This window comes from Oryctolagus cuniculus, chromosome 9 (genome assembly GCF_051225735.1).
Source record: "Oryctolagus cuniculus isolate XC-2025 breed Fujian yellow rabbit chromosome 9, ASM5122573v1, whole genome shotgun sequence".
NCBI lineage: Eukaryota > Metazoa > Chordata > Mammalia > Lagomorpha > Leporidae > Oryctolagus > Oryctolagus cuniculus.
The window spans coordinates 73,761,084-73,781,199 of NC_142875.1; the positions used below are offsets into that span (position 1 = coordinate 73,761,084).

General features: G+C 39.1%; 1 protein-coding gene across 2 annotated transcripts in view; it reads right to left on the reverse strand.

The window, feature by feature from the left end:
• The window catches only part of COG6 (component of oligomeric golgi complex 6), an 84,667-nt gene extending 67,047 nt beyond the window's left edge, over nt 1-17,620 (reverse strand). The window contains exons 1-4 of one of the 2 annotated variants that reach the window (XM_002721095.6): nt 17,344-17,620; nt 13,996-14,139; nt 10,327-10,398; nt 5,485-5,543 (exon numbers count right to left, since the gene is read on the reverse strand). In XM_002721095.6, coding sequence (XP_002721141.3) covers nt 5,485-5,543; nt 10,327-10,398; nt 13,996-14,139; nt 17,344-17,583 — 515 coding nt within the window. In that variant the 5' untranslated portion in view covers nt 17,584-17,620. The remainder of the gene's footprint in view (nt 1-5,484; nt 5,544-10,326; nt 10,399-13,995; nt 14,140-17,343) is intronic. The other variant, XM_089303678.1, reaches the window with a different exon arrangement.
• Between the last annotated feature and the right edge of the window lie 2,496 nt (nt 17,621-20,116).

A 20,116-nucleotide genomic window follows, 5' to 3' on the forward strand; every position in this document is an offset into this window, starting at 1 on the left:
TAAATATACACACTTAAATGAATACCAGTAAAACTGGAAAAGGTAAGACTGGTAGAATATATCAGTGCCATTACCCTTAGTTTTGCTTTCACACTATAGTTTTGCAAGATGCTTCCAATGTAGGAAAACAAATACAGGCTATATGGAGCTGTCCATTATTTCTCATAACCACATGTGAATCTATAAAAAAAGTTAAAATGCTTTTCAAAGCTCAGCAGTTAGATGATACAAGAATTAAGGTGGGCAGGAGGAGAGGGAAATATATCCCAAGAAAGATAAAAGAGAGGCCAGTATTGTGGGGTAGCAGGTAAAACCACTGCCTGAGATGCTGGCACCCCATGTTCAAGTTCAAGACCTCCTGCTCCACTCCATCCAGCTCCCTGCTAACTACCTGGGAATGACAGCACAACATGGCCCAAGTACCTGGGTCCCTGCCACCCATATGGGCGACCCGGATGAAGCTCCTGGCTCCTGGCTTTGGTCTGGCTCAGTCCTGGCCATTGTGGCCATCTGTGGAGTAAACCAGCAGATGGACATTCTCTCTCTGTCTCTCCCTTTCTGTCTCTGTAACTCTGTCAAATAAATAAATAAATCTTTAAAAAAAATAAAGATAAAAGATATAATACATCAGTTAAGGCAAGATTTTTAAAAGTATAGTCACTGGATCATCAGCACAGAAATACCTGGGATATTTAAAATGGCAGAACTGAGCACAATTTAAAATACATTGAAGCACCCATTAATCAGAGAATACAGTTATTTACTTTTAAACAATCAGAATCTCTTAGGATAGAAAACAAAATCTGCCATCCTTTCAAGCTCCAGTTCTTATGTTGACTGTCATAAGCTATAGGAAACATGAATGATGGCACTGTGAATAAAAAAATAGAAAAGGAAATTGGGATTAAAATCCCATGTGGCTTTAAATGACACCTGATATCAGACTAAGTATTTCTAGCGACCAAAAACAAAAACAAACAAACAAAAAAAACTTTGGAGAACAATTTGAAGTACACAAAAAATTCTTCCTTACACTGAGCCAAAATTTTGTACCTATAAATTTCTCCTCTGAGATTTAATTACAGTTCCAGAAGTGGTGCAGAATAAATCACGCCCTTTTTAAAACAGGGCAGATAGCAGTCAGTGTTGGGCAGCAAGTGAAGCCACTGCTTGCAAGTATCAGCATCCCTTTTCAGAGCACTAGTTAGAGACTTGGCTACTCTGCTTCCAGTTCAGCTCCCTACTAATGTGTCTGGGAAGGCAGCAGAAAGTAACCTAAGTTCTTGGACTCCTGCCACCATATGGAAGACCTGGATGGAGTTCCAAACTCCTGGCTTTGGCAGAGCCCAGCTTCATCTTTGTAGCCTTCTTTGTCACTATACCTTTCAAATAAAAATAATTCTTAAAAAAAAAAACAGGGATGGCACAGTGGCGCAACAGGTTAAAAACCTGGTCTGAAGCACCAGCATTCCATATGAGTGCCGGTTCTAGTCCCGGCTGCTCCTCTTCCGATCCAGCTCTCTGCTATGGCCTGGGATAGCAATAGAAGATGGTCCTGCACCCATGTGGAAGACCCGGAAGAAGCTCCTGGCTCCTGGCTCCTGGCTCCTGGCTCCTGGCTTGGGATCAGCACAGCTCCAGCCATTGCGGCCATCTGGGGAACGAACCAGCAGATGGAAGACCTCTCTCTCTCTCTGTCTCTACCTCTCTCTGTAACTCTGTCTTGCAAATAAATATAAAATAAATCTTTAAAACAAAAACATTAAAACAGGACAGATAATCAATTGTTTGAAGACAACCATTGTGTCCCTTTAGTCATTTACTTCCTAATAAACAATTCCAGTTTTATCAACCCTGTTATTTTTTAAGTAAACAATTCCAGTTTCTCAATCCTTTGTCATTTGTTAAGACCCTTTATCTTCCTGTTCACTATCAGCTAGTACTGTCTTAAAAGTTGAATTCTATTACTGATCTCCTACACTTAACTTTTCATACCTTGTATCATTCACAATTTTTCAAGTTTACCCATATATTCTCCCAAACCTCTGATTAAATGGTGAAGAGAAAATGATTGATGGGAAGCCCTGAAAAGTTTTAAAAATTTACTTGCAAATTAACATTAACTAATTAAACACCAACATATGGAAACTTAAATAAAACTGTCAAAATGGCAAAAGAAAATTTATGATCAAAAGGCCTAACTTCAGTTCCTATCTTAAAAACTTCCAATTGTATAACTCTGAGAAAGACACAAAACTGCTATTATTTTGGTTTGTAGAAATCACAATATGAGTAAGAGTAAATTATACTGAAAGACAAGATAGCAAGTTATTTTTTTAAAAAAATAGGAGCAAGAAGCATGAAATTATGCTGAAAATTTAATAAAGCTTTGATGCTTAATTTTAGGCTTTCCCTGGCATGAAGAATAAAAATGATAATGAATTTTTTAAATGAGAAAATAAAAATTACTTTAGTTGGTATTCTTAAAACTAGTCTTAAAATGGGTAATATTTTGGTATTTTTTTCCAGTCAGACACCTTTCTTTAAACAAAACCTTTTGGGGCTAGTGCTGTGGCATAGCTTGCTAAGCCTCTGCCTGCAACGCTGGCATCCTAAATGGGCACTGGTTCATGTACCGGCTGCTCCTCTTCTGATCCAGCTCTCTGCTATGGCCTGGGAAAGCAGTGGAAGATGGCCCAAGTGCTTGGTAAAACTCCTGATTCCTGGCTTCAGATCGGCCCAGCTCTAGCCATTCCAGCCATTTGGGGAGTGAACTAGCAGATAGAAGACTTCTCTCTCTTTCTCTCTCTCTCACTCTCTATAACTCTGCCCTTCAAATAAATAAATAAATCTTTAAAAAAAAAAAAAACTCTTTCAGAGAATTCTATTATATAAAATAAGTAAAAGTGAAAGCTTTCTAATATATTAAATAAGTAAAAGTGACATTGGGGTCTAAGACTAACTTTCAAAACTCCATATCCTCCTACTTTTTGCAAAGGAACTCTAAGGCTCAATGTACTGTCATTTGAAAACTACAGGTCAAAGATAAGGTAGATGTTCCACATCCTACAGTGTATTCCCCATGTGTGTAAAGAAAATGTTTCCTTTGCTTTGTTTTGCTATTTTCTAAAGAAACTATTTTTAAGTGATATTAGTTTATAACATTTTGTTCATTTGTGCAAATAGCATTTATCTCATGTTTCTATAAAATAAGAGTTATACTAATATTAATATCATCTTAACATCAAGGGATCATTCCAATTGGTCTGATTCCCTTCTAGCCTTAAGATCCATAATATCCTCTTAGACAATTAACTTTATACTTCTGCACTCTTTATATAATTTCTGGTTTATCATATGTTAGTCTAAAGAGAATTTTGTGAAGAAGGATTGAGGGTTCAACATAGAAGAATGTCAAGACTAATAGATGTGAAACTAGATGTGATCGTGACGGAAAGTAAGAAGTACATTTTAATGCACTACCAGGAACTGAAAGAAAGGCTTCACAAAATAACATTTAATCATATGTTTTCTATATTATTTTGTCCTAATTCATTTTTAAAGCTACTTAATTTCACAACCTATTGGCCTTGATCTCTAGTTTTAAAAACACTAGCTTAGGGCTGGCATTGTAGCATAGCAAGCAAAGTCATTGCCTGAAATGCCAGCATCCCTTATGGGCACCAGTTCATGTCCTGGCTGCTCCACTTCTGATCCATCTCCCTGCTAAAGGCCTGGGAAAGCAATGGAAGATGACCCAAGTGTTTCGGCCTGTGCCTCCCATGTGGGAAACTAATAAAGCTCTGGCTTCTGGCTTTAGCCTGGCTCCGACACGGTGGTTGTAGCCATGTGGTAGGCAAACCAGAAGATGAAAGATCTGTCTCTCCCTCTCTCTTTCAAATAAATACATAAATATTTAAAAGAAACAGTACTCCATACTTTGTGTGTTTGTGTGGGTGCAGTCTGTTGAAATCTTTACTTAGTATATACTAAGTTGATCTTCTCTATATAAAGATAATCGAAAATCAATCTTGATGAAGAATGGGATGGGAGAGGGAGTAGCAGATGGGATGGTTGCAGGTGGGAGGGAGGTTATGGGGGAAAAGCCGCTATAATTCAAAAGTTGTACCTTGGAAATTTATATTTATTAAATATAAGTTGAAAAAAAGGAAAAAAAACACTAGCTTGATTGATCAAGACTAACAAACATTTTTCTGTAAAAGTTGAAAAAGTAAATATTTTAGGCTTTGTAGGCCACATACAGTCAGTCTGTTGTAACCACTCAACTCTGCTGAAGAATGGTATAAATGGCTGGGAGCAGACATAGACAATCCACAGACATATGAGTGTGGCTGTGTTCCAAGTAAATTTTGCTTACAAAAACAGGTGATGTGCTGAATTTTGCCTGTGGCCATAGTTTGAGGATCTCAAGTCTATATTATACTATACAGATCCACACTAGAGTACACTCAGCTACTCTATATTAAGCAGCTAAAGCATTAGTACCTCTAAAATACCTAGAAGATACAAAGGTTTAGGAGGTATACTCAGCCATAACAGTAGACAGGTATTCTATACCATGGTGTAATGTTTTTACTCTCTTTACCACTCCAGAATGAGAGATGCACTGTTGAAATTCAGTTTAATTGCTAATCACTTTAGCAATTGTCAACACATTACACTAATCTGTACTGCACCTGCCTTCATTCATTCATTCATTCAATATCAATAATATATCTACTAGGGAAAACTACAAAAAAAATTTAGACAATTATAGAAAAGACAATTATAAAAAATTATATAAAAGACAATTATAAAAAAAGAGACAATGACTGTGAAAAAATAGTAGTAAATACTAAAAATCTAAAAATTCATTTAAAAAAGCAATCATTTCTGGACTCCAAAACAAATAACAGATCATCTCTATTCCAAAGAGAGTCTCTCAAACCCAATATCCAGTTTAATGTTCCTAAATTTACTGCTTTATGTTTTTAAGTTATTAATGGGTAAACAGCTTAAGATTTTGCAGGTTCTATTAACTTTTTTTTTGAAGATTATTTATTTGAGAGACAGAGTCACAGAAAGAGAGAGAAAGAGGCAGAGAGAAAGTTCTCCAACCACTGGTTCATTCCTCAAATGGCCACAAAAGCCAGAGCTGGGCTAATCCAAAGCCAGGAACCAGGAGCTTCTTCCAGGTTTCCCATGTGGATGCAGGGGCCCAAGCACTGGGGCCATCTTCTACTGCTTTCCCAGGCCAGAAGCAGAGAGCTCCTCAGAAGAGGAGTAGCCGGGACACAAACTGGTGCACATTAAGGGGCGCTGGCACCGCAGGCGGAGGCTTATCCTACTGCATCACAGCGCTGGCCCCAGTTTTGAAAACACTGTTTATTATTTTGCTTTAACTTTGATTTGGAATTATCTGTAACTTTCTTTCCACTCAATTCCAAGATTAATGAAGAGGTGATAGCATGAGCAAAAGCTTACCTTTCAGCTTGAAGCTTAGTGGTTTTTACTATTAAATCTTGAGTCTGTTCTTTTGCTGCCTAAAATCATAAACATATCTAGCATCAGTACATTCACACTTCATTGTTTCAAAAAATTAGTATTCTCATATTTTAGAGTTCAGACTTGCAGCAAATGAGATCACTCTCTAGAACCCAAGAGTTTAAAAGAGGCCCAAATAACTAAAATATATATTTCATGGCTCATACTCTAACTTTAGCAGGAGGACCTTGCTCAGAATTCTCAATACATACAAACAAAATGCTAAGGCTCAGAGAGAAAAGCTGAATACGGAACCTAATAGTTCTTGATGGCTTTTAGTGGAAACCGAAGCACTGTAAGAGTAAGTTAGGGGTGCCAGCGCCGCGGCTCACTAGGCTAATCCTCCGCCTGCGGCGCCGGCACCTGGGGTTCTAGTCCTGGTTGGGGCGCCGGATTCTATCCCGGTTGCTCCTTTTCCAGTCCAGCTCTCTACAGTGGCCCGGGAGTGCAGTGGAGGATGGCCCAGGTCCTTGGGCCCTGCACCCACATGGGAGACCAGGAGGAAGCACCTGGCTCTGCCGCAGTGGCCACTTGGGGGGTGAACCAATGGAAAAAGGAAGACCTTTCTCTCTGTTTCTCTCTCTCACTGTCTAACTCTGCCCATCTAAAAAATAAAAAATAAAGAGTAAGTTAGGGGCTGGCACTGTGGTATAGTGGGTAAAGCTGCCACCTGCAGTGCCAGCATTCCATATGGGTGCTGGTTCGATTCCCAGCTGCTCCACTTCCAATGCAGCTCTCTGCTATGGCCTGGTATAGCATAAGATGGTCCAAATCCTTGGGCCCCTGTACCCACGTGGGAGACCCAGAGGAAGTTCCTGGCTCCGGGCTTTGATCAGCACAGCTCTGGCCATTGTGGCCAATTGGGGAGTGAACCAGTGAATGGAAGACCTCTCTCTCTGCCTCCTCTTCTCTCTCTGTGTAACTCTTTCAAATAAATAAATAAATCTTAAAAAAAAAAATAAGAGTAAGTTAAGGATGATGAACATGGCTTCATACTGAGCCGAGAGAATCTAATTTCTAAATGGGGTATATTAAGTCACTGAAGTACCAGTGTGGAACTCAAGAAATGTTCAAGATAGAAACAAAAATTCGACAACTGGAGTTACAAACTATTGCCAAACAGGGTTGTGATGACAATTAGACACAGCCCAATATAAAGGACTCAAGGATGATTCTGACCAAATTTTGTATTAACCAATGAGCTCCCCTCAAGTCAGAGCTGAAATGATCAGGAACAAAAACTTGATTTAAAAAAATAGCATTCAATGCAAAGACTAACCAAATATTTCTAAAGTGAGTTCAAACAACAGACAGAAGTGGACAATTAAAGTCTCTCAAGTTCCTAACTAGAGAACACAACAAAAATAAGGTACTAAGCAAACAGAGGAGAAGCAAGTGAGAAATAGAGATATATGGTCCATACCTTGAAGGGACATTAACTGAGCCAGAATTAAGTACCCAGTGAGTAGAAGCAATAAAGTAGACAAAAGATAAAGTGCTGGAAAAGTCAGTTATTAGAGAGACAACCAGAACAAACATCTCAAACAATGGGTCAGTTTCATTCTAGAACAATAAAATAAACAGCCAATCTTTTGCTAAGATGGTTTCTAGAGCTGTCTTAGATCTAGATACCCCCTGTTGTGGATTTAAAAGTCTCATCCATCCACAAACTCTATTCTCAAGATAATGAAGTCCAAGTCTGTTTTAATGCTTCCAATGTATCCTCATAATAACAGCTCCCATCCCACTTCTACTGAAGCTATTTTGAGTCTTTGTTTCCTGCAACCAAATGATGTGCTTGCCAAGCAGCACATACTTTTGAGAAAACAGGTTTGATTCTGGATAATTCAGTATTATCACTACCTTTTAAGCCACAGAACTGAATATGATAGCTCTCAAGATACCATGCTGGAACCATTACTCTTCAAATCCAGTAACTTCCGATGCTTTTATTTCCTAATGTCATTTGCTTTTTACTTTATAATTTTTATTTATTTTTATTACTATAAAGAGAACAGATTTCATGTAGTTCATAGGTACAGTTCTAAGAAGATAATCTACTTCCCTCCCTTTTCCATCCTTCCCCAAATCTCCCTTCTTTTCATTAATTTTTGCAAAGATATTATTTAATGTGGGCTTAGTTCACCACCAACCATAATATTCAAGAAAAAGCAGGAAGACCACAGTTTCATAGGATTATAAAAAAGGGCTAAAAACAACAATCATATCACAAGAGTTCTATCTCATTCCTTGCACATTTTGAACTTGTGCAATTTTTTCAAATACGGTATTTCCTCAATTCTACAAAATATACATTTTAATATTTCTGAAAAAGAATACCTCACAAAACCAGTGTCAAAAAATACTAGCTTCTTTCCAGTTCCATTCATCATGAAACTGAATGCATATTATAATCCATACCATCTATCACTGAAATATAGTATTTTAGTACAATGTTATGCAACAAGAATTTGCAAACAGTTTTTGCATATTTCCTAACTCTCCATTTAGCAACTGTGGTAATTCCAAAATAAGTTTTAGCAATATTAATGAAGATGATTATTTTAAACAATGTTAATTTATCTTAAATATTAATATGATGATTTTACACTAAATAATAAACATGTGACTCAAATTGTAATTTACAAAAGCAATATCACAAAGGAATAAGTCAGAGTATAAATATATATATCTGATTAAATTTTAAATGTTATATCATAATAATAATTTCTAAAATACCCCTTTATTCACAGTACTTGGGAAAATAATTAAGTAGTTAAATTAATCCTTATAACACCTATAAAAGAAAATGGGCATTAAGACATTTTTAAATACTTTGAGTGAATTAAAAATACTATTCTAGTTATTGTAGTATGAGTGTATACTATTAAGATTCCAATAACATCATATCCAAATAAATTAGTTTTAAGCAAAATTGGAAGGGATGTACAAGATTTTCAAAACCATGGATCTAATCCCTAATGATCTTTAAAAAAAAAAACCATAAATATGCATCAAAGGTGAATGTAATCAGTAATATCAAATATTTTTTCAAGTTCAACTAAAAAGCTATGAGGAAATATTCCACAAATGATGAATTTGTTCTACATCTTGATTATGATAGTTGTTTCACAGTTGTAAAAAACTGTCATGCACATCAGTTTGCACGCTTCAAATCAATGCAGTCTACTACCGTACATAAATTATTTCTCAGTAAAGTTTACGTGGAAAAAAAAAAATGAAAGAAAATGGGTCCATGACACCACAGAGGAAGAATAGGATGGGGTATTATTAAGAAAAAACAAAGGACAAGATAAAAGGAGATTGACTGTGATTTAAAATGGCTATAAACCGTTTTGACAACAGAACGAAGAATAAACATACTTCTATCTTCTTACACATAAAAATAGCTACCATGAAAAGAATAAAAATATATAATTAAGAATTATAAAATAAGTGGTACTAACACTAAAAATATAAGGAGCTAAGTAATCAACACAAGATTCTAATATGAAACACTCTTGTAGAACATAAATTAGAGAAAAATCAATAATTCAAGGAAGCTATAAGATGAAAAAGGGAAATAAGGAAAAAGTTGAGAAAAGCACTGGCCAAATGAAATCACTAACCAGCAAAATATCTGCAAAAAATGTGAAATGTCAACAATAATTAGCAAGGATTACATTATTATAGAATAATGATGTAAAATTAGACTAAGAGACCATAAATATGCTAGTTATATTTGACATATTAATAAAAATGTAGACAAAACTGGGAAAAGTTAAAATTAAAGAAACAGGAAATTGACTATTCCCACAGAAAGTTCATGGGAATAGCTTACAATTAATTTTTAAGACTATATAGAGGCACCGGCACTGTGGCATAGCAGGTAAAGCCGCAGCCTGCAGTGCCAACATCCCATATGGGTGCCGGTTCGAGTCCCAGCTGCTCCACTTCTGATCCACCTCTTTGCTAGGGCCTGGGAAAGCAGTACAAGATGGCCCAAGTCCTTGGGTCCCTGCACCCGCATGGGAAACCTGGAAGAAGCTCCTGGCTCCTAGCTTCGGATTGGCGAAGCTCCAGCCATTGCAGCCAATTGGGGAGTGGACCAGCGGATGGAAGACCACTCTCTCTCTTTCTGCCTCTACTTTTCTCTGTGTAACTCTGCCTTTCAAATAAATAAATAAATCTTTAAAAAAAAAAAAAAGACTACATAGATTAATGATTCTTTGGAGAATCACTGCTGCTGTCAATGTTTTCAGTAGAATCATCAAGGTATAAGCTTGGACTTCAAAAGTGAGGGGGGTCAACATAATCATGACTCACCTTTAGGAGAAATCTGCCTATTCCAAAATCATATGCATGAGGGAAATAAGTCAAATACTGATTCTTCATGTTATAAATATTTTCCTGAGATTTACTAGGCAGAACATGAATCAGCTTTAAGCTGGGTCTTCAGGCACACCTTTTGCTTGAATTTATTTTAAGCCTTTCCACAAAGGAAGGCATTCTTGCTGGATATCTTCTAGGATATCATAGAATAAAAGACCTAAAACTACTGAGTTAGCTCTCTACTGGCTAAACCAAAATATAAAATCTGAACAATATTAATAAACCATCACTGAAAGAAAGAGTAAGACAATTGTAGTTTAAATTAAAAAGTATGCAATTTCTATTAAAACTTCCTACAGGGCATGGTGTAGTAGATATCCATACATTTTGTAGACTTATATAACAATTTCTGACCAGAAACTATATTAAAATCTAGCCATGATATAGTACCTGTAGGCGATTTGTCATATCTTGACAACAGCTGCTCATTGCTTGAACATCTTCATTTATGCTTTCAAGTTCCTGAAAAGGCAAAAAATAATAACAAACATCCTATATTCTTAAAGAAATTTCACTTCAGGGACTAAATACTTATTTCAGTCCCATAAATTTCTTCTTTGAAAAGACATAGCAAGAGATCCTATATTTAAGATTAGAAATGAATTAATAGTAGCATATAATGCTAGCAAAGATGTAAGAAACTAGTCCACTCTTTTTAGAGGGTGTGACAATAGGAAAACAGCAAATGCTTTGAAAATATGAACACCTCCTTATTCAGGAATTCCAAGAATTTATCCTATGGCCAAAAAAGTAGTAACTATTTAAAAGTCTACATATTTTAATTAGGTAGATTTCACCACTCCACAATGCATATATACTTCAAAACATAATGCTGTACAAAACAACTGCATAATATAGTATCTGTAAATGTAAAATAATTTATCCTATAGAATTAATCAGCTATGTATACAACAATGAGTATGATTAACAGATTTACATAAACAGATGAATGTGTCCATGTTTGTGAAAAGATGTCTACATAAGGCTAAAAATGTCATAAAGTAATACATATATGGTCTTGTCATTTTTTAGAAAAAATATATACTTATGTACAGAAGAATACAAGAAAGACCGTAGAATAAAAGTTATGTGTGACAGGATTGAAAATAATGGTTGAATTTCTGACATGAATATCTAACTTTTCTATAATGAATTCTTTGTAGATTATAATAGAAATATGCATACTTTAAAACTGAATAAACTAAAAATAATGCCTCTACCTATCCTGTTGGAAGTCACCACATACTAGATCAGGTCAAAAATCTGATAGTATCATAGTAACATCTCTCCCTATTTACTTCCACCTTGAGCTCCCTCTACAGATGCATGAATTTAATTGTTCTCAAAATCCTATTAATTACACTCCCTGCATAGAAAACTCTCACCCACTTCTTTTACTTCAGTTTGGATCAATAGTGTTTTCTCACATGGACTGAAAACAACAAGCCTTCCAGCAGGTCTCCCAGGCTCTGTGATCAGCCTCTCTAAACCATTCTTTGCTCTTTATTAACTCAGTGTCTTAACATGAAAATATGCTCATATTAAAAAATGTGTCCAGCTAACCCTGCTTCATTATCATCTGTGACTGAATTCAATTCAGTGCCATTCAACAGAGAAATATGCAAGGAAGGAACATTTCAACGGTAGATGGGGTCTCTTGCACTCCCTGTCGACACAAAGGCCAGATCTTCATATAGAAACATGGCAGTTTTGGAGCCAGTGTTGCAGAGCAATGGGTTAAGCTACCACCTGTGATGCCAGCATCCCATACTAGAACAAAGGCAGCACAGGATGGGCTAAGTACTTGGGCCTCGGCCACCCACATGGGAGAAGAGGATGGCCTTTTTGGCTCCTGGTTTCAGCCTGGCCCAGTCCCAGCTGTTGCTGTCATAGGAAGATTAATCTCTCTCTGCCTCCCACCCCACCTCCCGCCCCATCACTCTGCATTTCAAATCAATACAACAAATCATTTTTTAAAAAAGATGGCAGTTTTATAAAGGGATGGGCCAATCAGGGCAAGAGATATGGAAAGACTCATAAAAATATGACCATAAATCTTTGTCCTAAAATTAAGATTTTCCCCCTTTCTCTCCATAAGGTACTTTGAATTATAATAATCATAGCACCAGCTGTTTCAAACATTACTGTATATTTTACCTAGCACATAAGTCCAATGATCAAACTAAGTCCTACACTGCTTTGAGGTAAACAGCAAAAGTAGCATGATTTCAAGCTATCAATTAGTATATGCCACAGACGATATCTAAGCAAACTAATTTCTCACCAGTCCCTTATATCACATAGTTCTAAATCCTTGATTATATTCCAGATCAATTTTCTGGTAAGAATTCTTTATGAGTGATATTGTATACCTTTTCTAGGAGTCACATAGCAGCTAGAGATAACCAATGGTTAGATCAGTGGTCTTCCACCCTACCAAGGGGGCATCTGGCAGTGTCGAGACTTTCTTGGTAGGAATAACTACAGCGGAGGTCATATTGGCATTTAATAGGTTGTTGCTGAACAGTCTAACACTGCAGAAGATGGTCACCAAATATATTTCAGAAACCTTGAGCTAGATCTATAAATTAGCAAAGCTAATCTTCTAATTCTACCATTTCATCATTTATTAGCAGGCTATTTCTATTAAGAAAAGCTTCCCTTTGACAACTGTTATGTAGTTGTCACTGAAGACAAGTGCCTGACTCTCTCCTTTTACTGCAGTTTTCTTAATAATAAGCAGTTTCTCATATTTACCAAAGATAACAAATGAAGGTCTGTTTGACTTTTAGCCTCACTATGAACTCATGGTCTTCCGGTCTGATGTTTCAGTCTACTGCAGTTACTCTCAATGATGCTGAAACTGTTCTATATTTGGCCACTGGAAGCCTCTTCAAGTTAGCTCCAGAGTTCTTCTAACATGTATCCAATAGTTTTAGACATTTTCCTTGCTCTCTGGTACTGATAAGATTGTTTCTTTCAGTGGGAAATGGTGTTTAGAGAACCACAATTTGGATGTGTCCAATGCTATTACCTCTTCTTTTGTTTTTTTAATTAATATTACCAAGCTTTCCTTTCAATCAAGGAAATCCTATAACGCTGTTAAAAATGCTTTCATTGGCACTCATCAAAATCATATGTAACACTTCTATGACTCAGAGAAGTATGTTACTGTATAGTAACATATTTGAATCATGGAAATACACATGTAATATCACTATATCTTATAATAAAATATTACATAATCAAATATAGTAACATTACAAATAAAAATTATTTTCACCTTATTGTATTGGTTACACACTGACATAAGTCATTATTTATAAATTGAAATAATTTATTTTAATGTGAACATTTCACAAGTTACAATGCAGTAAAAATAATTCAGTACTAATTCATTTCTATTGGAGAAATGATTATTCAAGGGAGGTTTATTCAATAGGAGGATATTTCTGTTATATAAACCATTCAGAGAAATGTTATTTTTGTTGTTGTCAAAAGGCTAGAATTCTTGGGTCTGGCATTGTGGCATAGCAAGTTAAGCCATCACCATATGGGCACCAGTTCAAGTCCTGGCTGCTCCACTTCCAATCTAGCTCCCTTTTAATGTGCCTGTGAAGGCAGCCAAGGACAGTCCAACTCCTTGGGCCCCTGCACCAACATGGGAAACCCAGAAAAAACTCCTGACTCCCAGCTTTCGGTCTGACCTAGCCCTGGCCTTTGCAGCCATCTGGGGAATGAACCAGCAGATGGAAGATCTCTCCCTCTCTCTGTCTCTCCTCTCTCAGTGACTCTGCCATTTAAATAAATAAAAAAATTTTAAAAATGCTAAAATTCTTAAGAGAATCTCACACAGCAAATGTTACAAGTTTCTAAGAATCAGCATTAGTGAAAGTTACAGATTCAGAAATTACACTAATTCAGATAAAGACCCAGATTCTCTATTTGAACACAGTACACTAATAACAAATATATCAACTTCAAAAAAAAAAATACTTAGCACAAAACCCGACATATTGTAAGTTCTCAACAAATGTCAGATAAAAATAATTTACATACCTCTTTCACGTCCTTGAAAATCCTTACAAATTCTTCATTGATGGCCAAACTTCTGCGTTCTATATCTCCACGTAAATTTCTTCGAGTCCGCAAACTGTTTTCAACAAAAAAGCTTGAAAGTGCCTTGAGAGCTTCCAACATTTCCTACACAATTGGTAACAGAAAAAAGTTACTGATTTATTTTATTTTATTTTATTTAAGGTATACAAGTTTCATGTATTTCATATATACAGATCACTCTACCCTCCCATCTGCCATGTTCCCACCCTTCTACCTCCACCCTCTCTTATTTCCACTCTTAATTTTTACAAAGATCTATTTTTAGTTTACTTTACACTCATAAGATTAACCCTACACTAAGTAAAGACTTCAACAAATAGTATGAAGAAAAAAACACTGTTCCTCAACAGAAGAGACAAGGGCTGTAAATGATCATTGAATCTCAAAATGTCAATTTCACTACTGGGACTGACTTTTAAATGTTTTCATAATCTCAAACCAAAATCCAATGAAATCATTTTTAAATAATTTGATTCCATTACATAATTCAAAAAAAATACTGGATGACCTTCAAATTAACAGTAAACTTACTTCTGGAACATGGTTTCAGAGGCATACATACAACATGATTCACTACAGAATTGACTGGAAATTCAAAGATTGGAAATAACCTAAATGTCCATGTACAAGAGATTGGTTAAATAAAATATTATTAAATTAATTGTAAAAAGGAAGAAATTCATTACTTACATGACTTTTGAGATGTGATAAGAGAAACAGCAAGGTATAGAAAATTATACTATCAACTGTTAAAAAAAGGAATACATACATGCATATTTATTTGTGCATGCATAAACTATGTCTGGAAGGATCCACATAAGAAATAAGTATCACTGGTAGCCTCCAGGCTAGGAACTGCATAACTGGAAGCAGAACTTAGAGGAACTTAAGACATAAAGATCTCTCTGAAGTGACTTTTGAACAAAGGACTGGGTAGTGAGAAAGAGGCATGAGAGCAAAGGAAATAGCAGGTATGAAGACCTTAAAGCAGTAAAAAGAAGGCCGAGGTGACAAAGCTCTAAGAAACTGTTAGAGGTTTTAGACAGGGGAGTAATATAATATGTTTTATATGTTTAAATGTTTATTCCAACTTTGTAAGTGAAATGATAGATGTGGGGTCAGAAAGGAAGTATATGGAAAAAATAAAAAAGTAATCCTGGCATGATTCAGTAGTCTTATACCAAGATAGTAGTCAGCGCAAATGAAAAGTACAGATTTCAAAATAATTTTTATAAGCTACAGCATATACAATTTGTTACTGAACTGGATGGTGTATGTGAAAAATGATCAAATCCAAAAATTACTTTTATGGTTTTTGTTTGAGTGGGTCAATGCTGGTATTCTTTACTAACATAGTAGAAGAACCAGTTTGAGCAAAGAAATCAAGAGTTCATGTTAAGTTTTTATGATGACCATCAGGCACCCAATTGGAAAGATAACAGAAACAACTGATTCTACAAATCCAAAGTTCAGTAGAGATTTCAAGAACAGGGCTATAAATTTGAGGGTCACCACAATTTTGTTGTCTAAAACCACAAAAGTTTTTAAAAGAGTTCTCCTACAAAGAATGTGGATAGAGGAGAGAGCACAGGATCAAGCCTTGGATTTCCCAATAGCACCTAAATTCTACAAATACAAATTCCTACACCTGAACTAATGTATATTCTAACAAACTTACTCTTCCATGTTTCTGTAATATAGCTATAATACAGCTACTTTGAAATATCTACTGGACTGACAATAGAAAAGCTATTTAAATTCAATTCAACATCTGAGAACAAAAATGTTTACACAGATACTTAGTGTATAAAAACAAAACCATAAAATGAAGCAATTCCTTTTGATTAGTCTTAAAATATCCTAACACTTAAAGTAGTAAATGAACAAAATCACAGAGACCGCAGTGAAAATTACAATTCCACCAGTTACTGGTTCTGAGTTAAATCTAGCTGGTATTCCTCCATGCCTTCTTCTTTTCATAGGTAAAAAGCAGATAACGTCAATCAGCTGTACTACATGAGATAATCAATGTCAACATTAGACACATTAAACATTTTCTACATTTTACGGTAAAATCCACACTTGTTAACAGCACCAGGCACAGTGCTAGACTTTACCTGGGCTCTCTTACTGAGTCCCCTGAGGAAGTTACCAGCAGTAGCTCCAATTCCTAAACAGAGCTTAGGGACGTTAAAAGATGTATTCAGATCTAATGCACAAAGTTAGCAAAAGTTAGCAGTTACCTCTAACAACAAGCAGTGGCCCCAGGGCCCGCCCTTTACTTACTGCACTATGATGTTACTTTTTACACACAGGGGTCAAACTCTCATCCACAGCTGATTTTTGTTTACCCTACCTATATACCTATAAAGCTCTCGCTTTTGCATATTTTCTTCTATATGCTACCTTGCCATGACCAGTTTCCTAGAGGCTCAGTGATATGAGAGAGACAGCTGGACCTGACAGGAGCTGGATAATCACCCTGTTTCAGGAGGTATGGGGGAAAGCGTGTGATCTTCCTCTTCTACAGAAACACTGCAGGGGCCCACAAAGCATAGGCAGTACTTAGCTAACAACAAAAACTAGTGGGTAATTAGGGCTGGGGCAAGAAGTTCTATCACTGATTTCACCTGTTAATAGAAGTGCTCACGAAACTGTTGAAATCTTAATGTATACTAAACTGATCTTCTGTATATATAGAAAATTGAAAATGAATCTTGATGCGAATGGAAGGGGAGAGAGAGCGGGAAAGGGGAGGGTTGCGGGTGGGAGGGAAGTCATGGGGAGGCGGGGAGCCAATGTAGTCCATAAGCTGTACTTTGGAAATCTATATTCATTAAATAAAAGTTAAAAAAAAAAAATAGAAGTGCTCACGAAGGGCCTCTTAACCCCCACCGCCTTACCTTGGAATCTGCTCTCTGGCCTCGGGTTCTGACCCTGCCTGCAGTCTCCCGCTCTCTCTCAAGACACAGAGCCCCTTCCCCTACACACCTCCTCGGATGGTCGGCGGCAGAGCTCCAGACGCCTCCCCGAGCCAGTCTCCAAGGACCCCCCCCAAATGGGGACAAAACCCAGGAAGACCCTTCGCTTTTCCGGAGGCTCCTCGGCCTCCGCTTCTCGACTGTCCTGCGCCACAGAACAGGGGGTCCCGCAGGTCTCGGGTCTCTCGCGAGGCGCTCCGCGGCGGGCACGAGGGAGATCTCGGCCGTGGGTCCAGGACGGACGCTGCCCCCGACCCGGCTCAATCGGCGGGGAACCGTGCGACCCCGCGCTGTCAGCCCCGGTTACCTTGTCGTTGTCCAGACGCGTCTCCAGGATCTTATGCAGCTTGCGCGACAGCGGGTTGTTGGACTGCGACGAAGCGCCGCCCGCCCCATTGCTGAGGCCATTGGCAGCCCCGGTCGCCGGCACCGCGACCACTTCCCCACTGGCCTCGGCCATAGCGCCGCGCCTCCAGCCCACAGAGGCAGCCAGCCCTGCCACCTCAGCCTCAGGAAGGCACCGGGCAGAAGCCCGGGTACTGCGCATGTGCGCAACCTGCCGCGCATGCGCCTCGGTCCCGGAAGACGACCTCAGGCCACTTTGCTCAGGACCCTGGAAGCCATCTGCGTATAGAAGATGTGGAGAGGAAGGGGTCAGGGAAGTCCGTCTGGTGGAAGGATATTTATTATAAATATGTTATATGTTTAAGGGCCGGCGCCGCGGCTCACTAGGCTAATCCTCCGCCTAGCGGCGCCGGCACACCGGGTTCTAGTCCCGGTCGGGGCGCCGGATTCTGTCCCGGTTGCCCCTCTTCCAGGCCAGCCCTCTGCTGTGGCCAGGGAGTGCAGTGGAGGATGGCCCAGGTGCTTGGGCCCTGCACCCCATGGGAGACCAGGAAAAGCACCTGGCTCCTGGCTCCTGCCATCGGATCAGCGCGGTGCGCCGGCCGCAGCGCGCCAGCCGCGGCGGCCATTGGAGGGTGAACCAACGGCAAAAGGAAGACCTTTCTCTCTGTCTCTCTCTCTCACTGTCCACTCTACCTGTCAAAAAAAAAAAAAAATATGTTATATGTTTAAAAGAGGTTTGGGAGGCCGGCGCCGCGGCTCACTAGGCTAATCCTCCGCCTAGCGGCGCCGGCACAAAAAAAGCGACCTGGTGGGGTGCCCGAGCAGGACACTGGCTTAAAGGATTGGCTTGGGAGTCATGGAGTTAGCTGGGGGGTCTCCTGGAGACGCTTTAGGAGCTCAGCCCCCTCCTCGGCCAGCTCTGGGTGAAAGATTGCACCCACCGTGAAGGTGTAATTTAAAGCTACATGGTCACACAGTGGTGAGATACCAGTCGTCTGGAGACAAGCTTGTGAAGGACATTCTAGCTATGTCTAATGGGCCCACAGACACCCAGCCGCACTGGACAGCCTCACTGCGCCTGGCAGTAAAAGTTGTAGAGGTGGGGCTGGCGTAGGGGGTAAAGCCGCTGCCTGCAGCACCAGCATCCTGTAGGTCACCGGTTGGACTCCCGGTTGCTCCACTTCCTATCCAGCTCTCTGCTGTGGCCTGGGAAAGCATTAGAAGATGGCCCAAGTCCTTGGGCCCCTGCACCCTTGTGGGAGACCTGGAAGAAGCTCCTGGCTTCCACTGGTGCAATGCCAGCTGTTGTGGCCAGTTGGGGAGAGTGAACCAGCAGATGGAAGTCAGTCAGTCTCTCTCTCTCTCTCTCTCTCTCTCTCTCTCTCTCTCTCTCTCCCCGTGTGTGCGTGTGTGTGTGACTCTGACTTTCAAATAAAAAAAATCTTTAAAAAAATATTGTTTCTAATGAAATATACCGTATCTTAATACTTTTTTTTAACATGGACATTGAAGGCATACTGTGTATCATGTATTCTACTATTCCTTGGACTTAATAATCAGGGCTCACAGTATCATTCGAGCCTTGTTTCTAGGCACTTGCTGCATGACTGCCACACTCAAGCCTTACTGTGTCAGCTGGGCATCTAGTGCATCACACTGTGGACTTACACGATCCTCTTGTCCTAATCCATTTGGGCTGTTATTTGAAAATACTAGGCCGGCGCCATGGCTCAATAGGCTAATCCTCCGCCTTGCGGCGCCGGCACACCGGGTTCTAGTCCCGGTCGGGGCACCGGATTCTGTCCCGGTTGCCCCTCTTCCAGGCCAGCTCTCTGCTGTAGCCAGGGAGTGCAGTGGAGGATGGCCCAAGTGCTTGGGCCCTGCACCCCTTGGGAGACCAGGAGAAGCACCTGGCTCCTGCCATCGGATCAGCGCGGTGCGCCGGCAGCAGCGCGCCAGCCGCGGCGGCCATTGGAGGGTGAACCAACGGCAAAAGGAAGACCTTTCTCTCTCTCTCTCTCTCTCTCTCACTGTCCACTCTGCCTGTCAAAAAAAAAAAAAAAGAGAGAGAGAGAAAGAAAGAAAGAAAATACTATAGCCTGGGTAGTTTATAAGTGGCAAATTCCTTTCTCACAATTCTGGAGAATGAGAAGTCAAGATCATGGCTCTGGTGTAATGGGTGACCTTTGAGGGCGTGCTTCCTGGTTCATAGCAACATTTTATCTGTAACCTCACATGGTAGAATTGAAGGGCTATCTAGCCCTCTGAAGTCTCTTTTATAGAGGCATTAATACCAATCATGAGAGCTCCACACTCACGACATAATCACCTCCCAAAGTTCTTATCTCCTGCTACCATCATTTTGAGCATTAAAAGTTCAACATTGGAATAGGAGGGGGACACAAGTATTCAGAACATAGCACCACTCTTCCAGAAATATCTGCTCTTGTGAAACAGGTGAAATTCTACTTGTCCCTTCAGGCTCCACTCAAGTATCAATTCTCCACTCAAGTTATCAAAGCACACCATCTCCCCTCGGGCAGAATTCATTATTGCCTCATGCAAATTCCATAGCACTTGATTTACAAGTGTATAGGATTACCTTTAAATTTATTTGTTTGTTGTTTTCCTAATAGGCTATAAGTACCTGGTTATGGTAACATGCCACTCACTTTTGCCTTCCAATTACCTAGCATTGCTTCTTGCACAATATATGAGTTGTAGGAAATGTG